This window comes from Cnephaeus nilssonii (assembly GCF_951640355.1).
Source record: "Cnephaeus nilssonii genome assembly, chromosome: 14".
Lineage (NCBI taxonomy): Eukaryota > Metazoa > Chordata > Mammalia > Chiroptera > Vespertilionidae > Cnephaeus > Cnephaeus nilssonii.
In genome coordinates, this window is record NC_137085.1 from 36,364,487 (window position 1) to 36,387,226 (window position 22,740).

Genomic DNA, 22,740 nt, shown 5'->3' on the forward strand with positions numbered 1-22,740 from the left:
AAATACTCTATTGCAGTGCTACTGGAAGTAGTCAATCCCCAAATTGTTATCCATTGACAAGAAGATAATGGGCTTGTACTGGAATTAAATAAACTATTGTTTAATTCAGTTAGGTGGATTTTTAAATTCTTTTTCTTTTCTTAACAAAGACATTCTTGATGAAGTAGTGTATTGACTTATAGTCTGGCACAAGCCCCTTATCGTATCGCCCACCTTTAAAAAATAGTTCACAGACCTGCAGCAGTCCACAGACTTCACTGAGTAGCATTGCTCTAGAGCAACACTTCTAAATCATAAACTGCCTGGGACTTCAGAATAGGTGATAGGGATATTCCTTCAGGGCAACAAACGCTCCAACACATCCTTAATAAATGATACAGTACATGATCCCCATGCTAGTTTATGCAGAAAAGGGAAGTGTTCAGAGTTGTACTTAACTACTTAAGGGTAGGTGACAGCCTAAAAAAATCAGCTCTGCAGACACCCCAGCTAAGGTCTTCCCACTCATCATGCTGCCCACTAGTCTGTTGCTGTGCTACAACAAACACAAATAAAGGACTACACAGTTCTAAACAGTATCTTCTTATTCCCAAATGACAGGGTTAAAGAAGAGCATGAAAAACATGACAGCATAAGGAAGTTTGTGCTTCTACCACAACAAAATAAATGCAAAACTGGAGTTTTGCTTGCTCTTTAAATTACATTTAATATATTTTCTGCAGAGAATGTGCTCAAAGAGAAACCAAATTGAAATAAAATGCAGTACTTCATGATTCTTTTTGCCCATTTAACTAAAATACAACTCAGGAATTAGAAGGCACTATGGGTAGGGTAGCCACTCGAGGACAAAAAGAAAAGAGACAGAATTTGAAAGTGTTAAGTAACTATTAGAGTAGGGTCTCAGTGAGCAGAGAAAGGAGGAATGAAAAGTATGAAAAGTACCCCTCTTCTAGGCAGTAGTGTGCCAACCCTTCAGCCGCCAGCTGGAGCTCAGGCAGGCTACCTAAAGCAAGGTACAGTACCATTAAAATTACTTAAATTGGCTGAGTTATTCCAGAGATGCAACAAAGGTTATGAAGATATCACTCTATGTATATAGACATCCTAATCAGGGGTCTCATTCAAGCAGCACATGGGTTCCCATCTATACTAATAAAAGGGTAATATGCTAATTAGACCAGGAGACCTTCTGGATGTCCTTCCGGACAAAGCTATGGTGGCGGGGCCAAGGCAGAGACAGTTAGGGGCGATCAGGCCAGGAGGGGAGGGCAGATGGGGGTGATCAGGCCAGCGGGGGGGTCAGTTGGGGATGAGCAGGCTGGCGGGGGGGGGGGGCATTTGTGGGGTGAGCAGGCCAGCGGAGGGGCCAGTTGGGGGTGAGCAGGCCAGCAGGGGAGGGGGGCCAGTTGGGGGCTATCAGGACGGCGGGGGGAGGGAGTTTGGGGCAATCAGGCTGGCAGGGGGGCAGCTGGGGGCGAGCAGGCCGGCAAGGGGGAGCAATTGGGGGCGAGAAGGCCGGCAGGGGGGAGCAATTGGGGGTGAGCAGGCCAGCAGGTAGAGTGGTTAGGGGCAATCAGGCAGGCAGGCAAGTGAGCGGTTAGGAGCCAGTGGTTCCGGATTGCGAGGGGGATGTCCCAGATTGGAGAGGGTGCAGGCCGGGCTGAGGGACACGCGCCCCCGCGCCCCCCCCCCCCCCCGCCGTGCACGAATTTCATGCACCAGGCCACTAGTGTACTATATAAATTACACCATGGAAATAAGAAATGACATAGATATGAAAGACATTTTGGAGATTTCTGGCTCCTTGCTACTCAAAATGTGGTCAGTGGACCAGCAGCATTAGCATCATCGGGGCATTAGAAATGGAGATTATCAGGCACTACTCCAGGCCTGCAGAAATAATCTGATTTTAACATTATCCCCAGTGGCTTGTATGCACATTAAAGTTTGAGAAGCACTGCTCTAGATCACTGGTTCTCTACCTTGCTGCACTTTAGAATTACCTTGGAGCTTTCAGAAAAATACTGATGCCCAGATCTCAGGTTAGGGACCCAAGAACCAGCATTTTATAAAACACACTGATTGAGTCCTATTCCCTCGTTTTATGGCTATGGATAAGGGGCTGAGACTCAGAAAAGTTAAATGATTTACCAAGATTACAGGGAGTTACTGGCTGAATTAAGAGTAGATCCTAAAAAATATTAAGGATTGTGTTGCCCATAAAAAATGTTGAAGCAACCATAGTTACCAATAAACCAAAATTAATTTTAAAGATCTAAGGTTTCATTTTAGTATACATTATATTGTACTTCTGTACTTTTTAAAGAAATAAGGGCACATTATGCTTATTTTATGTGCTACTCTTTGGAACGTAACCTGTTTTTTCCATAGGGGGTAAGAAGCACAATTCTCCATCTACCACAGCATTTAGGTAAGAGTAGTAGAACCATGGGTGAGTTTTTTAATTTCTTTTGCTTTCTAAAATTTATTTAATGTGAATACATTACTTTTTTAGCAAAAAAACAAAGCACTTCAAAACTACCTTTTAAAAGAAATCTCACTTTAACTTAGATTGAAAAGTGCAAAAAACAAGGACAAACACTGTGTTCTGATTATAAAAGTTTCCCAAAGCAGAGAACTGATACTTAACACACCTAAGACAAGAAACTTCTACCATACTGCTGACCCTTTTGGTGGTTGATGATTATGCCATTACATTTAAATTGCCCATAAATTAGCACTAGATACATGGACATGTGGTGGGACGTGTGGGTGGAGTGAAGGAAATTAAAAGCTGCGGTCAGACTTGAAAAAAAATACCCCATAAAGCAACGTATGTTTCTCACAGTTGAAACAGACTGCATGACAGACAGCAAAACCACATTTCCGCTTTTTTTTTTTTTTTGGAATGGATCTGTGGCTTCATCCACCAAGCAATATTTTGGTTTACCAAAATGTACTCTTATGGCCTTTTTAATTTCATGCTTACTTAACTTTCCTTACCATCACTGCTGTTCTCACTCAACTACAGCAGCTTAAGACTAGCATCTAAAGGAGGGAAAGTTTAAAATAGTTTAAAATGCCTTACATTAGGTAAAAACGAAGAAAATTAACCACACACTTATAATTCACACTGACTAAAGCATCCATTGTCATTTTAGTATTTAACTCATACATAATGAACAATGAAAAGAATTTTTGTTTTCAAAATATAGTATGTCTCAAGAGAATTACAGACTTGGCCTCATGTTTACATGAAAATTCTCAACACAAAAAGGATAAGGAATCGCTGACCTGTTCACAGTTCTTAGTCAATAATATAAAAATTAAAAAGAAACAGAAGAATGACTGAGCAAAGAGTTTCCGTAGCTCATGAATAATTTAGAGCAGCGGTCGCCAACCTTTCGGACCTCACGGACCACCAGTGATCCTCGGACCACTGGTTGGCAACCACTGCTCTGAAGGTTTCCTTAAACCAGCGGTCACCAACCTTTCAGACCTCATGGACCACCAGTGGTCCGCAACCACCGTTGGCGACCACTGATTTAGAGCATCTTGTGTCTATTTCCAATGTTAGAAAAAAGTTTAAAAAGTAAAAAAAAAAAAAAAAAGGTAATTTTATATCTATTATGAAAATTGGCCGAATGGCAGAATGACCGGAAAGCCTGCGGCCCCTTGCCCCACCCCCAAGCAGGCACCCCCACCCCGATCGGGGGCGGGGCCAGCCGGCAAAACACCGCATCCCCTCGCCCCAGCCAGCCTGCCCCTGATTGCCCCCAACAGGGCAGGCCAGCTGGACCCCACTAGTGCACAAATTTATGTACCGGGCCTCTAGTATCTTCATAAAGGTAAAGGCAGTAATCAAGCAAAATGAAGAGAAACACTCTCTCTCATACACTGACACAAAGGTCAAACACCTTTCTTAAAACCCTAAGTTTTTAAAACCACTGCCCACAGAGGGCTGCCTGGCAAAGTCCACTATGGTCTGAGGTACATAATAAAGGTACAAATACAGGTCTTGCTGAAAAAGAAGCTGAGAGATTCTTGGCAAGAGTACTGATTTGCCAGGAGATGAAGGGAAAGTGCTGATATGAAGACATGAATGAAGGTGAAAGAAGTAACAAACCCACTTTCATTCTCTCCTCATCTATCATGTCTTAGGCACCTCGGCTGCTAGCATAACCAAGACCAAGTTTCCTTTTATATTAATGGTATTATGATTCTGCCAGTCTGCAGAGGTCACTGTCTTAGGCCTTTTTCCTATGCATTTATACACCATCCGATGAGCTGTTGGGTAACTTGGGTTTCTCCTTTCCAGCCACATGTCACCTGCTCAACCCTGTCCCTCTCCAATATTTATTGAAGACTTGCTGTCAGGTCCCAGGCTAGCTGCTGAGAATAAAGCAAATTAACCAAACAGACATGATCCTTCCCTACTAACTGATTAATCTTCCCTCTGCTTTCTTTCAATAGCCCACATACCAGAGCTAGCATTCAAGGCCTATTATAATGCATCCCAAACCTACCTTCTTACCTATTCTCTCCTGTATCATCCAACCAAGCTGGAAATGCTAACCACAGCCTGAATATGCACAGCAGTTTCCTTCCTTTGTGGCTTCCATTTGGAATCCTCTCCTTTCCTTTCCTCCAGCCTAAGTGACTCCCTGATCTGAGGTGCCACTAAAATGTCCCTATATCCTCCATAACAGCATCCTTAATCACTCATGAGCCAGAATGACTTCTTCCTCTTCTGCCTATGTCAAAACAGTGTCATCACCACAATGCCTTGTACTGTTCACACTAGGCCAAATGCCATAAAAAAGACTGGAATCTCCATGGAGGCAAGTGCTCTACCTCCTAGCCCTCAAAGCACCCTGCATATAATATGAAGTCAAGTAACATTTGTTGAATGAATGATTAAAAGCCATCACTGCCTTTACCTTCCATCTGAGGTGTCCAACATTCTCTCTTAACCAAGTATCATCTCTCTCAGTGAAGGAAGACGACAAGAACCTCATGAGGATTAAGTTCTTTTTCAGATTTAATTCTTTAGGTTATAATCTTCTTTATCTTTGTAAGTCTAGCTCTAGATATTTCAGTATGAGAAGCTAAATATTTTAATTTAGAAAGAAAATTTTGGAGGTAAGCCTCAAACACACAAAAATGACAAAAGTATACTCCCAAACTGTAAAACTGAATATCAAAGGAAGAGTGAAATTTATAAATCTAATCTAGGAAAATGGCATGAACTCCATCTCACAATCGTCTTTCTGTATGCATCCTAAACTGATGCAAAATATCCTGAGTTTTTGCTTATATTATAAGGAAATCCTATTAGCTCTCCTTAAATCTGGTTAAAGCAGGCCTAACTATGGGCCTCCTTCTTAGGCCAGCTATATCGAGCATTTGGAAATGAGCTGCCATGTTAAAAAGCAAGGTTTTTGTACATAGATGTACTATGCTTGACTTAGACTCTCCTAAATCTCATGAATGTAAGAAAAAGCTTAGAAGGAAGTAGAGCTGTCATCCCCACATTCCTGGAACTTACATAAAAGAAAAGCTCGCTGGAATTTTGCAGGACACAATTTCTCCATTATGAAGCCCAAACAAGCATTTTGTCTTTCCCAACTTAGCCAAGAAAATGTTCAAGCAAGTAACTGTGGAATTACCACTATGCTTTTTATTGGCCACTTTAGGTGAACTATAATATTTTTTGAGGTTAACCAAGGCAGGCATACTTAGAGGTAATAAGCCACACTCTAAAACAGTTCTGTTCCCCCAAAAAATCAAGCCTTTAAAATATTTACCCACATTCATAGCACAGCACAACAGAATATGCGGGGCGGGGGGGGGGGGGGGGGGGGCGTTATTTAGAAAATCCAACATTCCATTTTATTTATTACAATGTGATCAGGGCCACACAGAGACAAACACAATGAACTCTGACCTAACCATAAAACCAAGCATGTCAAACTCAAAGGCTAACACGGGCCAAATAAACGAGGCATGCGGCCCATGGGCCGTGAGTTTGACATGCATGCATGAAGCTAACTGAAAGAGCAGAAGGACTATTTTGCAGCAAGATCTGCCCTGATCCCTCAGCTGGGACAGATCAGACCAAGGTGTCATATTTATTTCTCAGGTGGTCCATTCTATTATCTTTGTTCTAAAAGCACTGGTATTATATATAAACTAGAGGCCCGGTGCACAAAATTCATGCAAGGGGGGGGGGTCCCCTCAGCCCAGCCTGCACCCTCTCCAATCCGGGACCCCTCAACATCCCTCTCACAATCCTTGACCGCTGGCTCCTAATCGCTCACCTGCCTGCCTACCTGGTCACCCCTAACTGCCCCCCCCCCCCCCGGCAGGCCTGATCGCCCCTCACTGCCTCTGTGTGCCACCCTGATCGCCCCTAACTGCCCCCCCTGCTGGCCTGGTTGCCCCTAACTGCCCCCCACTGCTGGCCAGGTCACCCCCAACTGCCCCCCTCTGCTGGCCTGGTCGCCCCTAACTGCCCCCCCCCCCGCCAGCCTGGTCACCTCTTACTGCCTCCATCGGCCTGGTCGCCCCCAATTGCCCCCCCTCTGCCAGCCTGGTCACCCCTCATGGCCCCCCCCGCTGGCCTGATCGCCTCCCGCAGCCTGCTTGTTCAGTCATTTGGTCGTCCCTCACTAACCCCCCTGCCGGCCTGGTCACCCTACGCAGCCTGCTTGTGTTCAGTCATTTGGTCGTCCCTCACTAAACCCCCTGCCCACCTGTTCGTAGGCAGCCATCTTGTGAGGGCATGATGGTCAATTTGCATATTACCTCTTTATTATATAGGATATGTTTTTTATTACATGTTTTACAATGACTGCTCTAGTTCTGCATCATCGTTACTTTAGTCTGAATGCTGGCCCTGAGAAAAACACTTAATTCTAACCATCTACTAATTGACTGTGGGACCTTTAACACCTGAGTCATCTTATTCATCTACATGAAGAGGAAGATCCTTTATAACATTATTATATGAATAAAAAAAGTACCTGATAAAATGTAAAGTACTATATCTATCTATTTATCTATCTATATACAGGGTAGGACAAAAGTAGGTTGTTTGCATGGAAAATAATACAATAATCCTATATAATAAAAGGCTAATATGCAAATAGACCGAATGGCAGAATTAGCGGTCGCTATGACGTGCGCTCACCACCAGGGGACGCGCGCAGAACATGGCAGGCGTTGGTAGCAGGTGGCAGAGCGCAGAACATGGTGGGCGTCAGCTGCAGCGAGATGGTGGAGCAGGTGAGTGGGGGCGCCAAATCAAGGTGGGGTACCGGTCACTGTCATTGGGGCAAGATTCTGGTGGTTATGGAAAATTCTTTGCTCCTGCGCACTGTGGTCCCACCCAGCACTTGCACCTGCTGCCGGCTCCAGAGCCACCGCTCACACCTGCTGCCGACACCTGGCACTGGCCCTGATCGCTCAGCGCCATCAGCAGGTGCGAGCGGCAGCTGCTGGTCCCGATTGCTCCTCAGGGCTTCTCCACCTCCCCCTGCTCCTGAGAGGCAATCGGGGCCAGCAGCCACCTCTCATGCCCACTGCCGGTGCTGGAGCCACCACTCGCACCCGCTGCCAGCACCCAGCGCTGTGTCCCAATCGCTCGGCGCCATCAACGAGTGCAAGTGGTGGCTGCCAGCCCCAATCGCCCGAGGGCTTCTCCACCTACCCCTGCTCCTGAGGGGTGATCAGGGCAGCAGCTGCCACTCGCACCTGCTGCTGGCTCTGGCCCCAATCACTCTGCGCCATCAGCGGGTACGAGCGGGGCCGGTGCTGTCAGTGCATGGGAGCAGCAGCGGTGGGAGTGGGGCTGGCCACCGACAGTAGACCGGGGGCCGAGGCGGGAGGGGCCAGACGGGTGCGCAGCAGATGGGCCAAGACCCACCCCTGTGCCTACAGCACCTTCTCGGCCCACAGTTCCTTTCAAGGTGCACGAATTCATTAACTGGGCCCCTAGTTAATAAATAATACAAGAATAAACTATTTCCCATACTCACAACTGTAAACCTACTTTTGTCCCACCATGTGTAAATAAAATATAAAGTACTATATATAATGCAGATAGATATCCATTTATATTCATAGCTTTACTAGGTTAATTTTGGACTTAAAAAATAATTGTTAAAGGAACTTTGAAAATAATTGTTAAAAGGAACTTTCTGAGACTAAAAGAAGTGATAGATGTCTCAATTTCTGTTCGTTAGGTCACAGAAAATAAACAAACTAAAACCAAACAGTCACCTTAGACCGAAGGAGCTAAAAGAGATCTTGGTCTTCACTTACACTCTAATTTTAAGTTGAAAAGAACAGTCCTGAGAAGTTAAGGTACTAGGCAATATCACACAGCTGGATACCAGCAAGGTCAGAACTAGAATCTGAATGCTCTGACCAATCAAGTATTCTAGGAGAGATAGCAGAGTATGCTGGTAATCACAGTGTTCCAAATGAAGCATTTGGGATAGAGCAGAAAAAACTATCATATCAGTGATCTGAAATTGAGTCAAAACCCAGGACCTATTTTACTGGCTGGCTGATCTCAAATTATTTAATTTAGCTACATCTCAGCCTCCTCATATATAAAATAGAAATATAATCAATTATAATCTCAGAAAGTTGTTGAGAGACTAAGTAAAATATTACCTCACGATAAGCTAAGCTCTCTAAAATAGCTTTTTGCTATGATTATTACTCATTCAACAACACTATCCCATCTTCACTAATAAAAAACACATGTCTTCAAAGTTCCTTGTCCCTTGAAAAGAACTAGAAGCTTACACTTTTACCGATTTGCAGGGAAGTTAGCTGAACACACCACAGTGTAGTTAAGATCAATATCTCCCCACACTCACTCAAACCACATGCACAATGACCTATTAATAGTACAAGAATTCTTCATACACAGTGACTAGTGATAGAGTGATGTTCAAACTGAATTTTAAATTCAGTTAGGAAGGATTCATGTTTGCATTTTCAAAAAAGCAGATTCCACATGCTAAAATAAACTCTACTGCAACTAGCCTAACTCTCTCCTGAAAGGCACACCAAATTCAGTTGCTTTTACTTTCCTTTCTGCCTTGCACTTTTCCACAAATTTAACAAATAGGTACCACAGGCTTATCTAAGTTTGGAAGCTCTGCATTTGTTATCCAGCAACTGATATATATCCTTAAAATTATTAAACCACATATATTCTTGGCTAGCTCAATCTGAATGCAAGTATTCCCTTATTCACCAAATATTTCCTGAGAACCTACTGTGTGAGAGGCACAGTTCTCAGCACCAGGGACACAACAGAAAACAATCCACACCCCTGTTCCCATGGAGTTTACCTTTTAGTGGGACAGGGGAGACCGGCAAGAAGTTTATATCTAGTACATTGTGCCTGCACAATACACTTTAGGAATGCAGGAACAGCCAGTTTTATTAAGCACTTTGCTAAAAGGGGATCTAGACTTCATATTTTAAGTTGTGGATCCTAGCCTCCCTTTGGGCAAGGCCAAGCCTAGAAGGAAGAAGACAGAGGCTTTGTACTCACGCACAAACACACATATCAGATCTCTAGCTAGAGATGATACTGTAACACCTCCTAGACTGCCAGTAGCACCCCTTGCTCCTCATATTGCATAGCGTCAAGAACATCATAGAAACAAGCACACTATTTGCTGTCTGAACACAGGATGATCAGTGAAAGGAGCCCATTTTCTTTTCTGCCAGAGACTCTGGCTATGCAACCTCGGGCCGTTCGCAGACCTACATAAATCCTGGTGTCCCCACTAGCATGCTGATCCTCCAATACTCTTGACACTGGGCTAGTCTAAGCCCTTAAGCCTCAGTGTCATCTGTTTAAGAAGGCCATTGGAATGACACTGCTTGGCAAACTGTCGGGTACTCCACCAACAGAGGCTATTTAAATAAGTACATGGATCCAAGCTTGCTACTTGCTTTATAGGAACACCAGGAAGGTTAAGAAGAACATATAAAATGCCTTAAGCTCTCTGTAAAGAAAGACTACTAGAGTTTATAATTTCTCCGATCATTATTCTTTCCAGTTATATGTCCTTGCATTTTCAAATTCTTTAACCAAAATAATCCATACATAGCAGGACGCATATCAGAAAATAAGAAAAGAATCCTAATTAGAATAGTAACTGAAATAAGCTTGCTAAAAAAAAACCCAAAAACCCAGAAAGTCAATATCCACCTCCCTTCCCTGAACCTCTCACTGCCTAAGTTGCTGCAAATACCAGGTCACAGCAGGACCTGAGGCACATTGGGACCAGCCAGGCTGTGAATGGAGCCCAAGGCCTGCGCCAGCACAGCAGCCATCCTTTCTTTCCATGAAACACAGAAGCTCCCTTCACAATACCAACTGTAAAGTACTTGTGGGCAAAATCCTCAGAAGTGAAGACAAACTGATCTACTCACCAGAAAACAGAATACCAAGGGGGCGTGAGGAAGGATTTCTCTTCTGCTTCTTTGACAAGCCAGCTAAGAAAATTCACACCTTGACCTTCGTCCCCCTGGATCGAATACAGATTACACACTGCAACTCTCTGAGGAAAGTTTTGGCTTGGTGGTAAAGAAACAGCAAGAGCTTGGCATAAGCGCTGGGTCAAGTCCAATGAAAACAGAGAGGGTATACAGATTTGCGTTGATGAATGCCAGCTAAATCCCTCTTTACAGACATAAAACAACTACCACGAGCAGCTGTTACTAAGGCAAAGTCAAAACAACTCCAATTTTTGTTTGACTATAAGTTTTGAGGCCCTTCCCCCTTAAAGTAGAGCAATAATTTCATGAACTGTTTGCAGTGCACTTATTCCACACAAGTCAGGTCCTAAGCCTTGCAGACTGTCATCACCAGTGGAAATACTCAGTTGCGGGCACCTAACAGCCACTCTCGCCAAACTGATGATACCCTTGCCACAGGGCCCTGGGTGTGCTACCATTGCTGCAGTGCTCAAGTTCTCTAAGAGGAAGTGGGGGGAGGGGTCAAGGGAAAGGACCTTCTAAATATCACATTCCTTTCACGGGCTCCATAGCCATCAAATACACTATTGCTGAAGTGATAAACCAGACTAACCAGTCAAATCAAAGGCAATAAAAATGTTCTCATTAAAAACAAATAACTCCTAAGTGCACATTTTAAACATTTAATTCCCATATGACTTTACCTATTCGATTGTGCAAAAAGATTTTTTTTAAAAAGAAAAATTCTAGGAAAGATTAAATGAAGAATGTGAGATAATGCCGGTGCCTGCACTATCTTGACTTCTCCAAGGAGGCTGCAACAGTACCTACCAGTAAGACTCTTCTTATTCTCAGCCCATTAGTCCAACCTAGCTTAAAGGAGTATTACTTAGGATACAAAGAACTTTGCCCAACAAAACAAAAAAATAAATAAACGATATCCAGCAGAGAATATGGGGCAGTGACAAGGAAATATCCCTTTGTTTGAATGCTGCAAATCTTTTAACAATAACAGCAAAACATTTGCCTTCATTTAAGTTGGAGTTGCGTGTGATTTTCTGCAACTAAAAACCTCTTTCTGAACTACAAAGAGGCCACAAAACATCACATTTTCCCCTCTCAGCTTCCCCCTTCAAAAACCCACAAGATGGTGATTAACAAACAGCCTCTTGTCTTCAGGCATAGTTTTAGAAGCCACAAGGAAAAGATAAAAGTTAAATGGAAGAGCAAGTTTATAAACAAATGAGAAATAGGTTGCCCAGGGAGGAAGCAAAGGAGATCTTGATAAGCAAACAGTTCTTTGCCCCATTTGTGGGGAAACTCCATGTCAAAGAAAGCATCGCCTGCCTTCTTAGCCACTAAAAACAGTCTGGATGGAGTCCAGGCCCAACTTTCTAACTCTGTGTAGGCAGAGCTGCAGAGAACATCAACCCAGGAGTTCTGGGTATAAGCCTGAAGTTCAGTGACTCAAGGACAAACCCAAGGACTCTCCCAGCCTTCCAGAGACTCTCCATTCCTGAAATGAACAGAGGCTGAATCTCCAACCTGCGCAGACCCATCTCTTAGGAGACATCCTCCCGGGTAAATTCATCCTAAATCCTGAATCCACTACCTAATAACTGTATCACCCTTATACAGATCTGATCCAGTATAATCATCCTTTACTGGACATAATCCCTTTCTTAGAATCATTCTGAGAATTAAAGTATCTTGGCAACGTGCCCCATCAGTGGTAAGCATGTGGTAGATATACCAGTATCATAAACATTCACTTCCATTAAAAGGAAATTCCAATTCTACTCCACAATTACTGCTGTAGGTGAAACATATTCAGATATCCTATGAGAACTCAAGAATGAGAAAATTAAGAACACAACGTGCAAGAAAAAAGGGGGGAAAACCTATGACATCCAGAAAACACTCCTAATTATGCACATACCCTAACAGGTAAAATTTCCTCGACCAGATATGCTTCTTTTGAAGATTCTGTGACAAATAAAATGACAGATCACTGGGTCCTGCCCAAGGCACTGTCACTTGGTATCAACTGTCCTAATGCTAGCTCCTCTCTCTGTTTTGTAAGAAATATAACAAAATCTACATATATCTAGATTTACCAAACAGGGCAGCAGTTGTCTTCCTACCCTCAAAAATGCCCAAATCAGAGCAGCAGGAAGAAAAAAAAAAAAAAAACCACCAATAACACACATTTGGCTACTAATAATTGTGGAATATTATTGAAGTACTAGAGGCCCGATGCATGAAATTCATGCATGGGTAGGATCCCTAGGCCTGACCGGCAATCAGGGCCGATCTGTGGGGCGACAGGCGGGGCGATGGGGGGGGGGGGGGGGGGGGGCCTGCTGGCATCCGCCTTGGCTGGCCTGGGGCCTGCAGGCTTGGGGCAGCTCCTGCGTTGAGCGTCTGTCCCCTGGTGGTCAGTGCACGTCATAGTGACCAGTTGTTCCGCTGTTTGGTCTATTTGCATTTTAGGCTTTTATTATTAAAGTATGAGTAATCTTAAATTGGAAAAAATGGCTTTAAACCTTAATGAAAAAAAAAATAAAAATGCAAATAATCCCACATCATACATGGGCATGATCACCTAATAGTACCTGGAGTTTTTCTGCAGTCATCAAAATTTCACTTATAATCTCTCTTTGGGATTTTCCAGACTAGTAGAGTCTATCCACTCACTGTTCACCCCCTCTAGATTATTTACCAGTGTTTATACAGCCAAAAAAAAAAAAGTTCCCTCAGCTAAATTTTTATTGTTTTATTAAGTACTTTCAGATAGAACACCTGAGCTCTAATAGTTCACTTTCATTATACAAGTTTAATCACATCCTTTTCTAAAAATCATAGTCATTGTGTAAGAATACAAGACACATTTTTGCCTACATTCTCAAACACCTACTCCTGCAAATCTAACCATATACAATCTAACACAGGAGATGTGCAAGAAATCAGTAATGCTCAAAAGAAAAGTTTTCTTATGGGAAATCTGGTTTAAACAGAACTTTAAACAAACTGACTTCCATTGCAAGCACTGGAATAAATTTACTGCACCCTAGAATCAAGTACACTCAAAGCTGCAATGTCATGCCAGTCATATATTACTTCAACCTCAATAAATCTCTTTTTACTCTCCAAATCCTCAGCTGCTTTCTAAAATAGTTCACGAAAAAGCACCAACCTAATTAACAACAGCTTCCTCTGCAACTGTGGCCTTGATTTCACTTATTTACACATTAACTGCAGCCTCTTTTTGGCCAATCCAGTCTATTCTCTTTACCATGCCGAGCCTTTTATCTGCCCTGGACAGCATTTTCTCCAGCAGATGAAGTAGATGCCGATTGATTTGCTGTCGAGCATGGTAAATTAATAGCAACAAATTGCTGAGGGCCCGTCTCACTGCTCCACCATGCTTCGGCAGTTTTGCTTTATTTGCTCCATGATGGGCAGCAGTCGGCCTCTTCAAGTCAATTTCTTCTTAACAACCTGCAATACTTTTCAATGGTGAAAATAGAGCTGTTCCTTGTAAGTCAGAAATCAATATCCTATTGCCCTTAGAAAATGCTAAACAAGCAGTATTGGCAATCCACTTGGTACTAGAGGGTATCAGATATAATGCAAATCCATACTGCTCCCCTCCTTGTAGTTATTACAGTTTGCTAAAAGGTTCCTAATGTCATTTATCATCATTTACCATCGACCAGAGAGGCTACAATTATGATATCCTATCAGCTGGCAAGGCCCTTTCATTTCTATTCAATTAATATTTTAGCAGCACTCAAATGGTTGCGGCCCAAATCTCATAATAAAAGTTACATGGCTTGGAGTGAAACAGGAGTTTTCTTGCTCAGATTTTTAAAAAATAGTAACTTTATGTATCTACATATATACATGCATACACACATGCATTTATACACACACATGCATATATAAATATGTAGTACTTTTTTAGGTTCTAAGTGTTACAGATTTCTAAAATGTTCTAATTTCTAACATTCAAATACTAAGCTAAATTTTTATGAAGCAAAGAGAGCTTCAGACTACAGAATATTAACTATGAGGAAGTCAGGAGATGTTCTCAAAATGTGGTAAGTTCATCTCCATTTACAGTTCCTAGAGGATGAATTCACATACTACCTATTTTGCCTAATCTGCATCCAATATTCACTTTTTAAAGTCGTAACTACTGTTGTCAGATTAAATCAGGGCAGTCTTCTTTAATTACAGCATTACAGGTGAAGGTTGGGAACAAGTAGCATTTAGCAATGTTATCAACTGCATGCATCACCCTGTTCTGCCCACGGTCACTGACCCATTTAGAAGCCACACTGTATTTATAAAAAGGAACAATCAGCAAAAAAAGTAACAACTAAATGATGGGTAAAATGCCCTATCCACAAACAAAACACAACTCTACACTTAGGAAAATCCTTAGGGAATAAACACCAATGTCCTTTCATTATTAAAAATCCCATTATGAAGACATCACAATAAAACGTGTCATTTCTAACCATGTCCCATTTGTCACCTTCACTTTCATACTAGAACATAAGACAGTGGCGAAGCATGAACTCACGTTACAGCCTAGAACACTCCTCCCTAACTTTCCTGGGGGTTTTCCCCAGCTTCATCTGCTCAGCTCTATCAATCCTACTAAAGATTGCCAGAAATTAGATTCATATTTTATGCTCTAATTCCATATCATGTCACCAAGTTCCCCTTTAAAAAAAATTCAACTAATTCTACCAGACTAATGCTATTTACTCAGTTACCAAAATTTAAATTAATTATGTTCTCAAACATAATTGTTAAAAATTGGCAACATTATGCAGGCTTAATTAAGATTAAATCCAATTTACTAAATGTACTTTAATTGGTACTAATTACATTAGCTTTCATTTCAGAATGACAAATTCCCCATAGGTTTCACTTTATAGTCCTCTATCAGAATCAACACAGGGTGACTGACAATGAGCATCATACAGAAAGGGGAGGGGCCATAATACCAGACCCCCAACCCTGTTTGTCACTGCTTTGTGCTTTTATCCTTTGATCAATTTGCTAAGTCACAGAGTCATGACTCCATCACAGCCATCATTTTCTGTTCCAATGAAAAATTTCTCTAAAAATAAATACTCTGTGGCGGGCAGCAGCCAAGAAGAACAGGAGCATTAACCAAAAAAATACACAGAGGTTTCAAATATCAGGGCCACCGATTACTAGGGTGCTTCCAAGGACTCCGGGGACTCCTACTCTTGAACCCTTCAGAGACTCAAATCTAATAAGTGAATAAGCCTAACCCGATCTTGAGAACGAGGCCCAATTATGCCGCAGGGCAACTTCCCTGCATTATTGCTGCTTTCCATTATGAGGGCATCCAAGGAGTGCATCTGGAAGAGAGGCCAAGAGGAACTAAGGCTGTCTGCCTAGGAAAACAAATAAAGACAGATATGCCTCTGTGCTTAAGGGGGAAAAGAAAGAAAATATAATAAGTAGGTGGTTTGCAGGGCTGTCTGTATTTCATAATGTGATAAACTGCCCTCAGGATTCTTGATATGATTGAATTTAAAAGCAAGAGAAAAAAAGGGAAAATGTACTCCATTCTCAATTTTAAATAGATAGCATTTGAGGCCAGTTGGGGAAGAAAATGACAGAATTACAAAAGCATAAAATGTGCAAAATTAAGGGATCTCCCATACAGGCCCTCCCCCACCAAAAAAAATACATACAGCCAAATAATATCAACTCTGTGCATCCTGTAAATGGTACAGAAAGACCTGGAAGCTAACTGGCTATGGTAAATAAGATACAGGAGAACAAATAAAGGGACATTAATCATCTGGTACAATCTTTAAAAAGACACCAATTAATCTTGGATGGTGGGGTGAGGACAAAAAAAAAAGACAAGTTGTATACAAGATTCAGACCTAAAATGACATGTAATGAGGATAATTAACAAATAGTATGTCTCATGTAATTTATTCCTGTAAGGTAGAGCTACGGGGAGTCCAACCATAAGCTTCATGGGTTTTGTTTAAGCAGGAGATATTTACATTACTAATCTAAACAGAAATGGCAAAGATGCCAAAATAAGAATCTAATTTTAACATGGAGCAAACTATATTATAATGTTAACATTGACATAACCAAATAGCATATAAAGTAAAAAAGGTATCTGAAATAAAAACTCCTCAGTGTAAGAACTCATTTTTCCCCCCAACTTTTTCAAATACTGCCTATCTGATCACTTATTATCTAACAGTTATCTTTTAAAACTCTGCTGAGTATATTGAGTACAGGGTAATTAACTACATCCAAAAAGGAATCCATAAGTAATAAAAGCCTAATAATGTGTGATCACTTCATATTTTTTAAACCTAGAAGGTAGTGACATCCACCCTGAATATAATAAGAGATGAAAAGCATTAAGTTTCCCTCATCTTATCCCAGCAGGTAAACACATACACACCTAACTCCGAAATGGTTGAAACAGACCTGAAGCACTTTCAAAAAACAAATGTCTCCTAGAGGAATTATTATTGCCAAACAATGTTCTTATGTATATGCTGTTTTTCTATCCGGGAAATATAAGCCATTTTACACACACACACACACACACGCGCGCACACACACACACACACACACACACACACACGCGCGCGCGCGCACACAGGCTGTTTGAATCACACTTTTCAATGCTTTCTGACTAATGATTATCTTTTTTCTTATCCTTTTTTGGCCGTACTAATTAATAGGTTTCAAGACCCAGTGTTGAACCTTACATCCTCCTATCAGCCGTGTTTATGCGGTACAAATTTTGGAAGTAACAAAAGGTAAAATCCAACTAAATAGCCTCAGGGGGACCTGTACAAAGATTTTACATCAATTTCTTTCGTTGCGCCACAGATTTCATTTTGATCCTCCCAGCTCACCCTCTATCTATTCTTTCACACCAAGCCAATGAGGATCCACACAGTTTAGTTTTCCTTTTTAATATTTTCCAAGAAAAACTCTTAACAAGTTTGCAATGCCCGAAATACATAAAATTAACTCTTTCAAATGAAAAATAAAATCTATTTTAAAATTTAGCATCCTACTTTCAAAAGGGTACAAAGTTGAATATGCAGCAGACATTTTAAATCACTTTTTTAAATGAATAAAATTAAAATAATACATACAAAAATGGGAAAACCACACCTGAAAAAATAGCATTCTCACCAGTCGTCTTTTAAAATACTGTAGTTACAAAAATGTGCATAACACTACAAAACATACAAGTTTCTTCCCAAAATGTCATTTAAAATGGTTATAAAGAAATAAATAACTCACCTGCTTGTGCATTTCTATATTCAACCCATAGGACATCTCATAATACTGTCAAAGAAGGAAAAGCAATTAACTTTATGTCTTTCATCAAACAATCTCCCTTGTTTGTTCAAAATGCCCCCAAGTATGTTTAAAACAAACATAAAAGCCTCACCTAAACCAAATATCCATGCCTATGCTGTTAAAAGAGAAACATTCTACCACTACCTTCAGCCTAATAAACTAGATGCCACCCTAAAACAGGGACTCTAAGAGAATAACTCACAAAACTGAGAAAATCAAGTTCAAACAGAGCATTCTAAACAGCTCTGGTTGTCTTTATATATCACAAGCAGGAGAATGAAAAAGGTCTGATGAAAATTTGGTGCCACGGAGTCTCTATTTCCTAGGCACAGCAGACAAGTTAATCGCAAATATATGTCTCAGACAAATGCAGATGCTTTGAAAGAACTGTTCAAAAAGGTAATGCTACTTCAGAGTTCAGTTTCGAAGACCTGGTGCACTGCTAATATTCATACATTAAAAGGAAAAAGGCTTGACAGGAAATGAATGAGTTACTCTGGATCCTTTATGAACAAGCATAAAAATATGCTTGGTAATACTTTTGAAAAAGCAGATCTGATTTTTTTGAACATGTGGTATGACTGGCATTATAGAAATTTGGTTATACAAATGACAACACTCCTCAAACCAATGTGGAAATTGAAACGCACAACACACACACTAGTAACATAGAGTGGGGGAAATTTAAAAAGGTATCTGGTGTCTTTTGTTATCTGTCATCCTTAAAAATAAAACAAACATTAAAATTTCAACAGTTTCCAGAAAAACTGGTTAAAATTGTTTGGAGCAAAAGCAATAAGACAACAAAGAAAACCACTAACAAAAACATTTTGCTTGTGACTCTAAATAAAACATAAATGAGGTGGGGTGTTGTTTTTTCCTAATCTGTAGAAACAAACACAGAAAATTATACCCCGTGCAGGTGAACTTTTTGAAATTTCAAATCAAAGCTGGTTATCAGAGGCAAGTTGTAATGTCCTGGAATTACAGGTTGCTAATGGTCACAATCCCACAACCTCAACTTCACTGACACTGAGACTGTGATCTACCCTGCATCCTCTAGCAATGTGAAGGTATTCTTGCTCTCGATATCAAAAACTATTAGACACTATGAATCTATGACACAGTTTTCTTACCATGACATAATGCCGCTGCATCTCGGTCTTCTCACTGGCCAGTTTCTCACATTCTAGCTTCAGGCTGTTCAAGACATAAGGAAATCTAAGTACAACACAGATCTTGACTTACATCCTTTAAATGTAAAGACACATTCTCTCCTACAAAACACCAAGTCAACTATCTTAAATACCACCCTCATTATTCAAGGTGAGGCAGGAGAGAAAGGGGATGATTGGAAACAGCCTGGACTTGCCCTTTCAATGAGAATCAACTGTGGGGGTTTTGTTTTAAGAAAAACAAACAAACAAAAACCCTCCAATTTAATTCCGGAACCTCATCCAGACTTGAATATTCACTAAATTCACTTAATAAAAAAAACAAGAAAATAAACATCAATGTCTACATATCCGAGCACAATAAGTCCCCCAAAATGTCACAAGGGAATTTTTTCTTTAATGTTCCACGGTGAGATTAATGAAAATATGAATCAAGCCATCCCTTATGAATGATGTCTTCTTTTTTTCCCTCCAAAACAGAGACAAGTTGAATACCACCACCCAGGGGGCAAAGTGTGGATTGGGTTCAGTGACTTGTTTTGGTTCTTGCATTTATAAAATAAGAATTACATGTCACTTAGAAGCCAGTGAAAGAAAAATATTTCCATGGCAATCGAAGCCTACTGATCCTTTCCCAAAAAATAATAAAAAATTCTTTTTTCGTCTTAAAAGTAATGAAATCGCTCACTTGTGACTTCCCAGAGCTCGCGGCTCCTGGTATTTCAGTGAAATGGCAGAAAGAAGTGAGAAGGAATCAAGCCCGGAGTAATAAAGAACCAAGGAAGTCAAAAGGCCCCAGAATCTTCCCAACCTTCCATTCTCCTGGCCCCAATAATCAATACCGAAAGTTTAGCCTCAGCGTTTTCCAAGTCTCTCCAGTTTCAATTGTTCTGCCTCCTTTTTTTTTTTTTTTTTAATTTACGGGAGGGAGAAGGGAGGAAATGCTTAATTTCTTTCCACCTGCCTAAGAAAAAGAGGCCTTGACATGCCCTTTCTGCCCACAAGGAAAAATTATAGTAATGCATTTGTAGGGGGGGGGGGCCGATGGGGGGGCTGTTTGTGTGTATATGTGGGGGAGGGGGGGAGACAAGAGCTAAGCAAACAGGAGGATCAGCTAAAGTAAATATCATTACCTGTGATACTGAGCCTGTAAAAACTGAAACTCTTCCTTAATCCGATCACAGGACTCGGATATTGTAAATTTAAAGGGTTGAGCAGGCTGATGCGGTGCCTAAAGAACAACAATAAAATATTTAATTAGCCCACATCACAGGCGAGGCCAAGAGATGGGAGAAAACACACCACGCGGCGCTAGGGGGGGGGGGGGGGGGGTTCGGGGGGGGGGACACCGCTCAGGCAGGCAAAGAGCGATGAAAACTCTCCTCCCGCCACCCCCACTTCGCCGCACAGCCCCGCAGGAGCCGGTTTCGGGTGACCCCGGGCCCCCGCGTCATCCTACCCGCCCCGGACGCCGCGGGTGCGAGACCCCGCTCCCCTCCCTCGCCAACTGCGTGCGCCCAGGGTCCGGCGCACCCAGCCACTCGGTCTCCCCACCCGGAATCGAAACTGGCCCGTCGGGGGGACTCGCGCCATGGCGTCGGGCCGCAGCCGGGTCTAGGGAGGGCGGGACGAGGCCACCAGCCTCTCCGGCTGGACGGCTAGCTGGCTCGCTCGCTAGTCCCCAGGGCCCGAAGCGGTAGGGGCCGGTGCCCCGCACTCCCGAGCCGCCGCCGGACCAGCCGCCGCCGCCGCCGCCGCCGCCGAGGGCGCCCTCCCCGCCCCGGCGCGGAGTCGCGCCTCCTTCATCGCTCGCGCCCCCCCCCCCCTCCTCCCCGAGTCGGGGCGCTGGGACGACAAACGGCTCCGCACAGCTTCCAGGGGCTTCAAAGACAACAATAAGAAAATGGCTACAACTCAATTGCCTCTCCGCACCCCCTCTTCGAGAGTGCCACCGCGCGGGGGGTGGGGGGAGAGGAGTGGCGGGCAGCTCCCCGAGCGGGACGCAGGGTTCGAGCCGCCCTCCACGCCCCTGCGACCACAGACGCAACTCGGCGCACTAGGGGCGACGCGGGGCATCTCCCGCCGCCTCGGCGAGCCCGCGCCCCCGCCGCCCGCACTCACCGGGTGTCTGGTCTGCGGGTACATCTTGCTCAGGTCGCGAATCATCCAAACCGATTTAGTGGGCTGCGCTGGGCAGAGGCGCGCGGCTCATTGGGTTTAATGGCCCGGAGGAGGAGGAGGCGGCGGCGGCGGCTGCGGCTGCGGCCGGCCGGGTCCGAGGGGCGGCTCGGGCGGTCCCGACCCCCGCCGGGTCTCGCGTGATGCGGGCAGCAGGAACGTACAGCCGAGGCGGCGGCGGCGGCGGCGGCGGCTGGGTGCGGGCGGGCAGCCGGGCCGCTCCACATTCCCTGCGGGCGTCACTGGCCCGCCGCGGGCATTGTCCGGCGCGCGTCTCTCGCGGCAACGCTCCGACGTTCGCTCCGCCGAGCCCGGCGCCGCCGCCGCCGCGCCGCTCCCCCGGCCCGGAAAGTGAGGGCTTCGTGCCCCAGCGCCCGCCGGCAGCGACGCCCGCCTGCTCGCTCGCTCCGCGTCCCACTCCAAACTTTTTTTTATTTGTCTTTTAATTGGTTGTTATTCCTTCGAATGAATGATCGCTCTCTTCTTTCCTAAAAGCAAACACAAACTCCTTTGGTTCGGAAGAGGTCTCGGCCGTGCTTTTTGGTTTCTCTGGAGATTTTTTTTTTTTCACTTCACAGCAACGATCTTTTAAAAAGGCACCTTTTAGCTTCTTTTACCACATCTCATTTCCTTATTTTTCTTCCTTCCTGTTTTCTTGTCTTTTTTTTTTTTAACCCCCAATTGAAGGGGATTATAAAAATAAGAGTGAAACGCTTGCGGCTTTTTAAAAAAATTCTCTCCCCTTTGAAACTCTGCGAACACCACCTCAAAATAATATACAAGTGTGTGAGAGAGGGGGAAGACAGCAGCCAACAGCCCAAACAGCCGCTCAGAACAGCTCTAACAACACGCTCTGTGTAGGTGACTTCTATGACCAAATTTAGCATCAGCTAATCATTAACATTCTGATACATATTCACAACCGTCCGCGGAGGGACCGCGGGGCATCCCGGGAGATGTAGTGCGCCCCTGGCGACTACAGCTAAGGATTCGGGCAGATTGACTACAATCACCGGCCCGCCACGCGACCGCTCTGGGGCGCTCTCCTAGCGCCCCGCCCACCCTCGGCTCAGTAGGCGTCTCCAGCAACCAATCAGAGATGGCTGAACATTAATCGCCGTTCTGTGTTACTGCCCATCATTTCACTGCTGACAAATGGCGAGCCAGGGGGGTGGAGCCGGCCGAGCTGGAACCCACGTGGGGGCCGGGCGTCGTCCGTAGTTGGGACCAATGAACAGAACGAAACGGGGCTGGCGTAGGCGGGGCGGAGTTGGCCGGCCCTAGGCGGAGCTGCGCCTAGGCTGACGCTCCTGAGCGCGAGCGTTCGAACCCGGCAAACATTTGTTCAGCTGTCAATCAAAGTAACGTGGGCCTGGGAGAAGCGGCGGTGGCTGCCGCTGCCGTTGCTGCTGGCTGCCCTGGCTGCATCTTCAGCACGGGTGTTGGTGGCGACGGTGGTGGCAAAATAAAG

General features: G+C 43.6%; 1 protein-coding gene across 6 annotated transcripts in view; it reads right to left on the reverse strand.

The window, feature by feature from the left end:
• LOC307111319 (transducin-like enhancer protein 4) overlaps positions 1-22,122 on the reverse strand; it is a 155,379-nt gene extending 133,257 nt beyond the window's left edge. For 3 of the 6 annotated variants that reach the window (XM_079791113.1, XM_079791110.1, XM_079791109.1), the window contains exons 1-4: positions 21,213-22,122; positions 20,225-20,322; positions 19,053-19,116; positions 17,857-17,901 (exon numbers count right to left, since the gene is read on the reverse strand). In XM_079791113.1, the coding sequence (XP_079647239.1) occupies positions 17,857-17,901; positions 19,053-19,116; positions 20,225-20,322; positions 21,213-21,257 (252 nt within the window). In that variant the 5' untranslated portion in view covers positions 21,258-22,122. Of the gene's footprint in view, positions 1-17,856; positions 17,902-19,052; positions 19,117-20,224; positions 20,323-20,645; positions 20,829-21,212 lie in introns of those variants that run through there. The other 3 variants (XM_079791114.1, XM_079791111.1, XM_079791112.1) reach the window with 1 other exon arrangement.
• Positions 22,123-22,740: the final 618 nt, after the last annotated feature.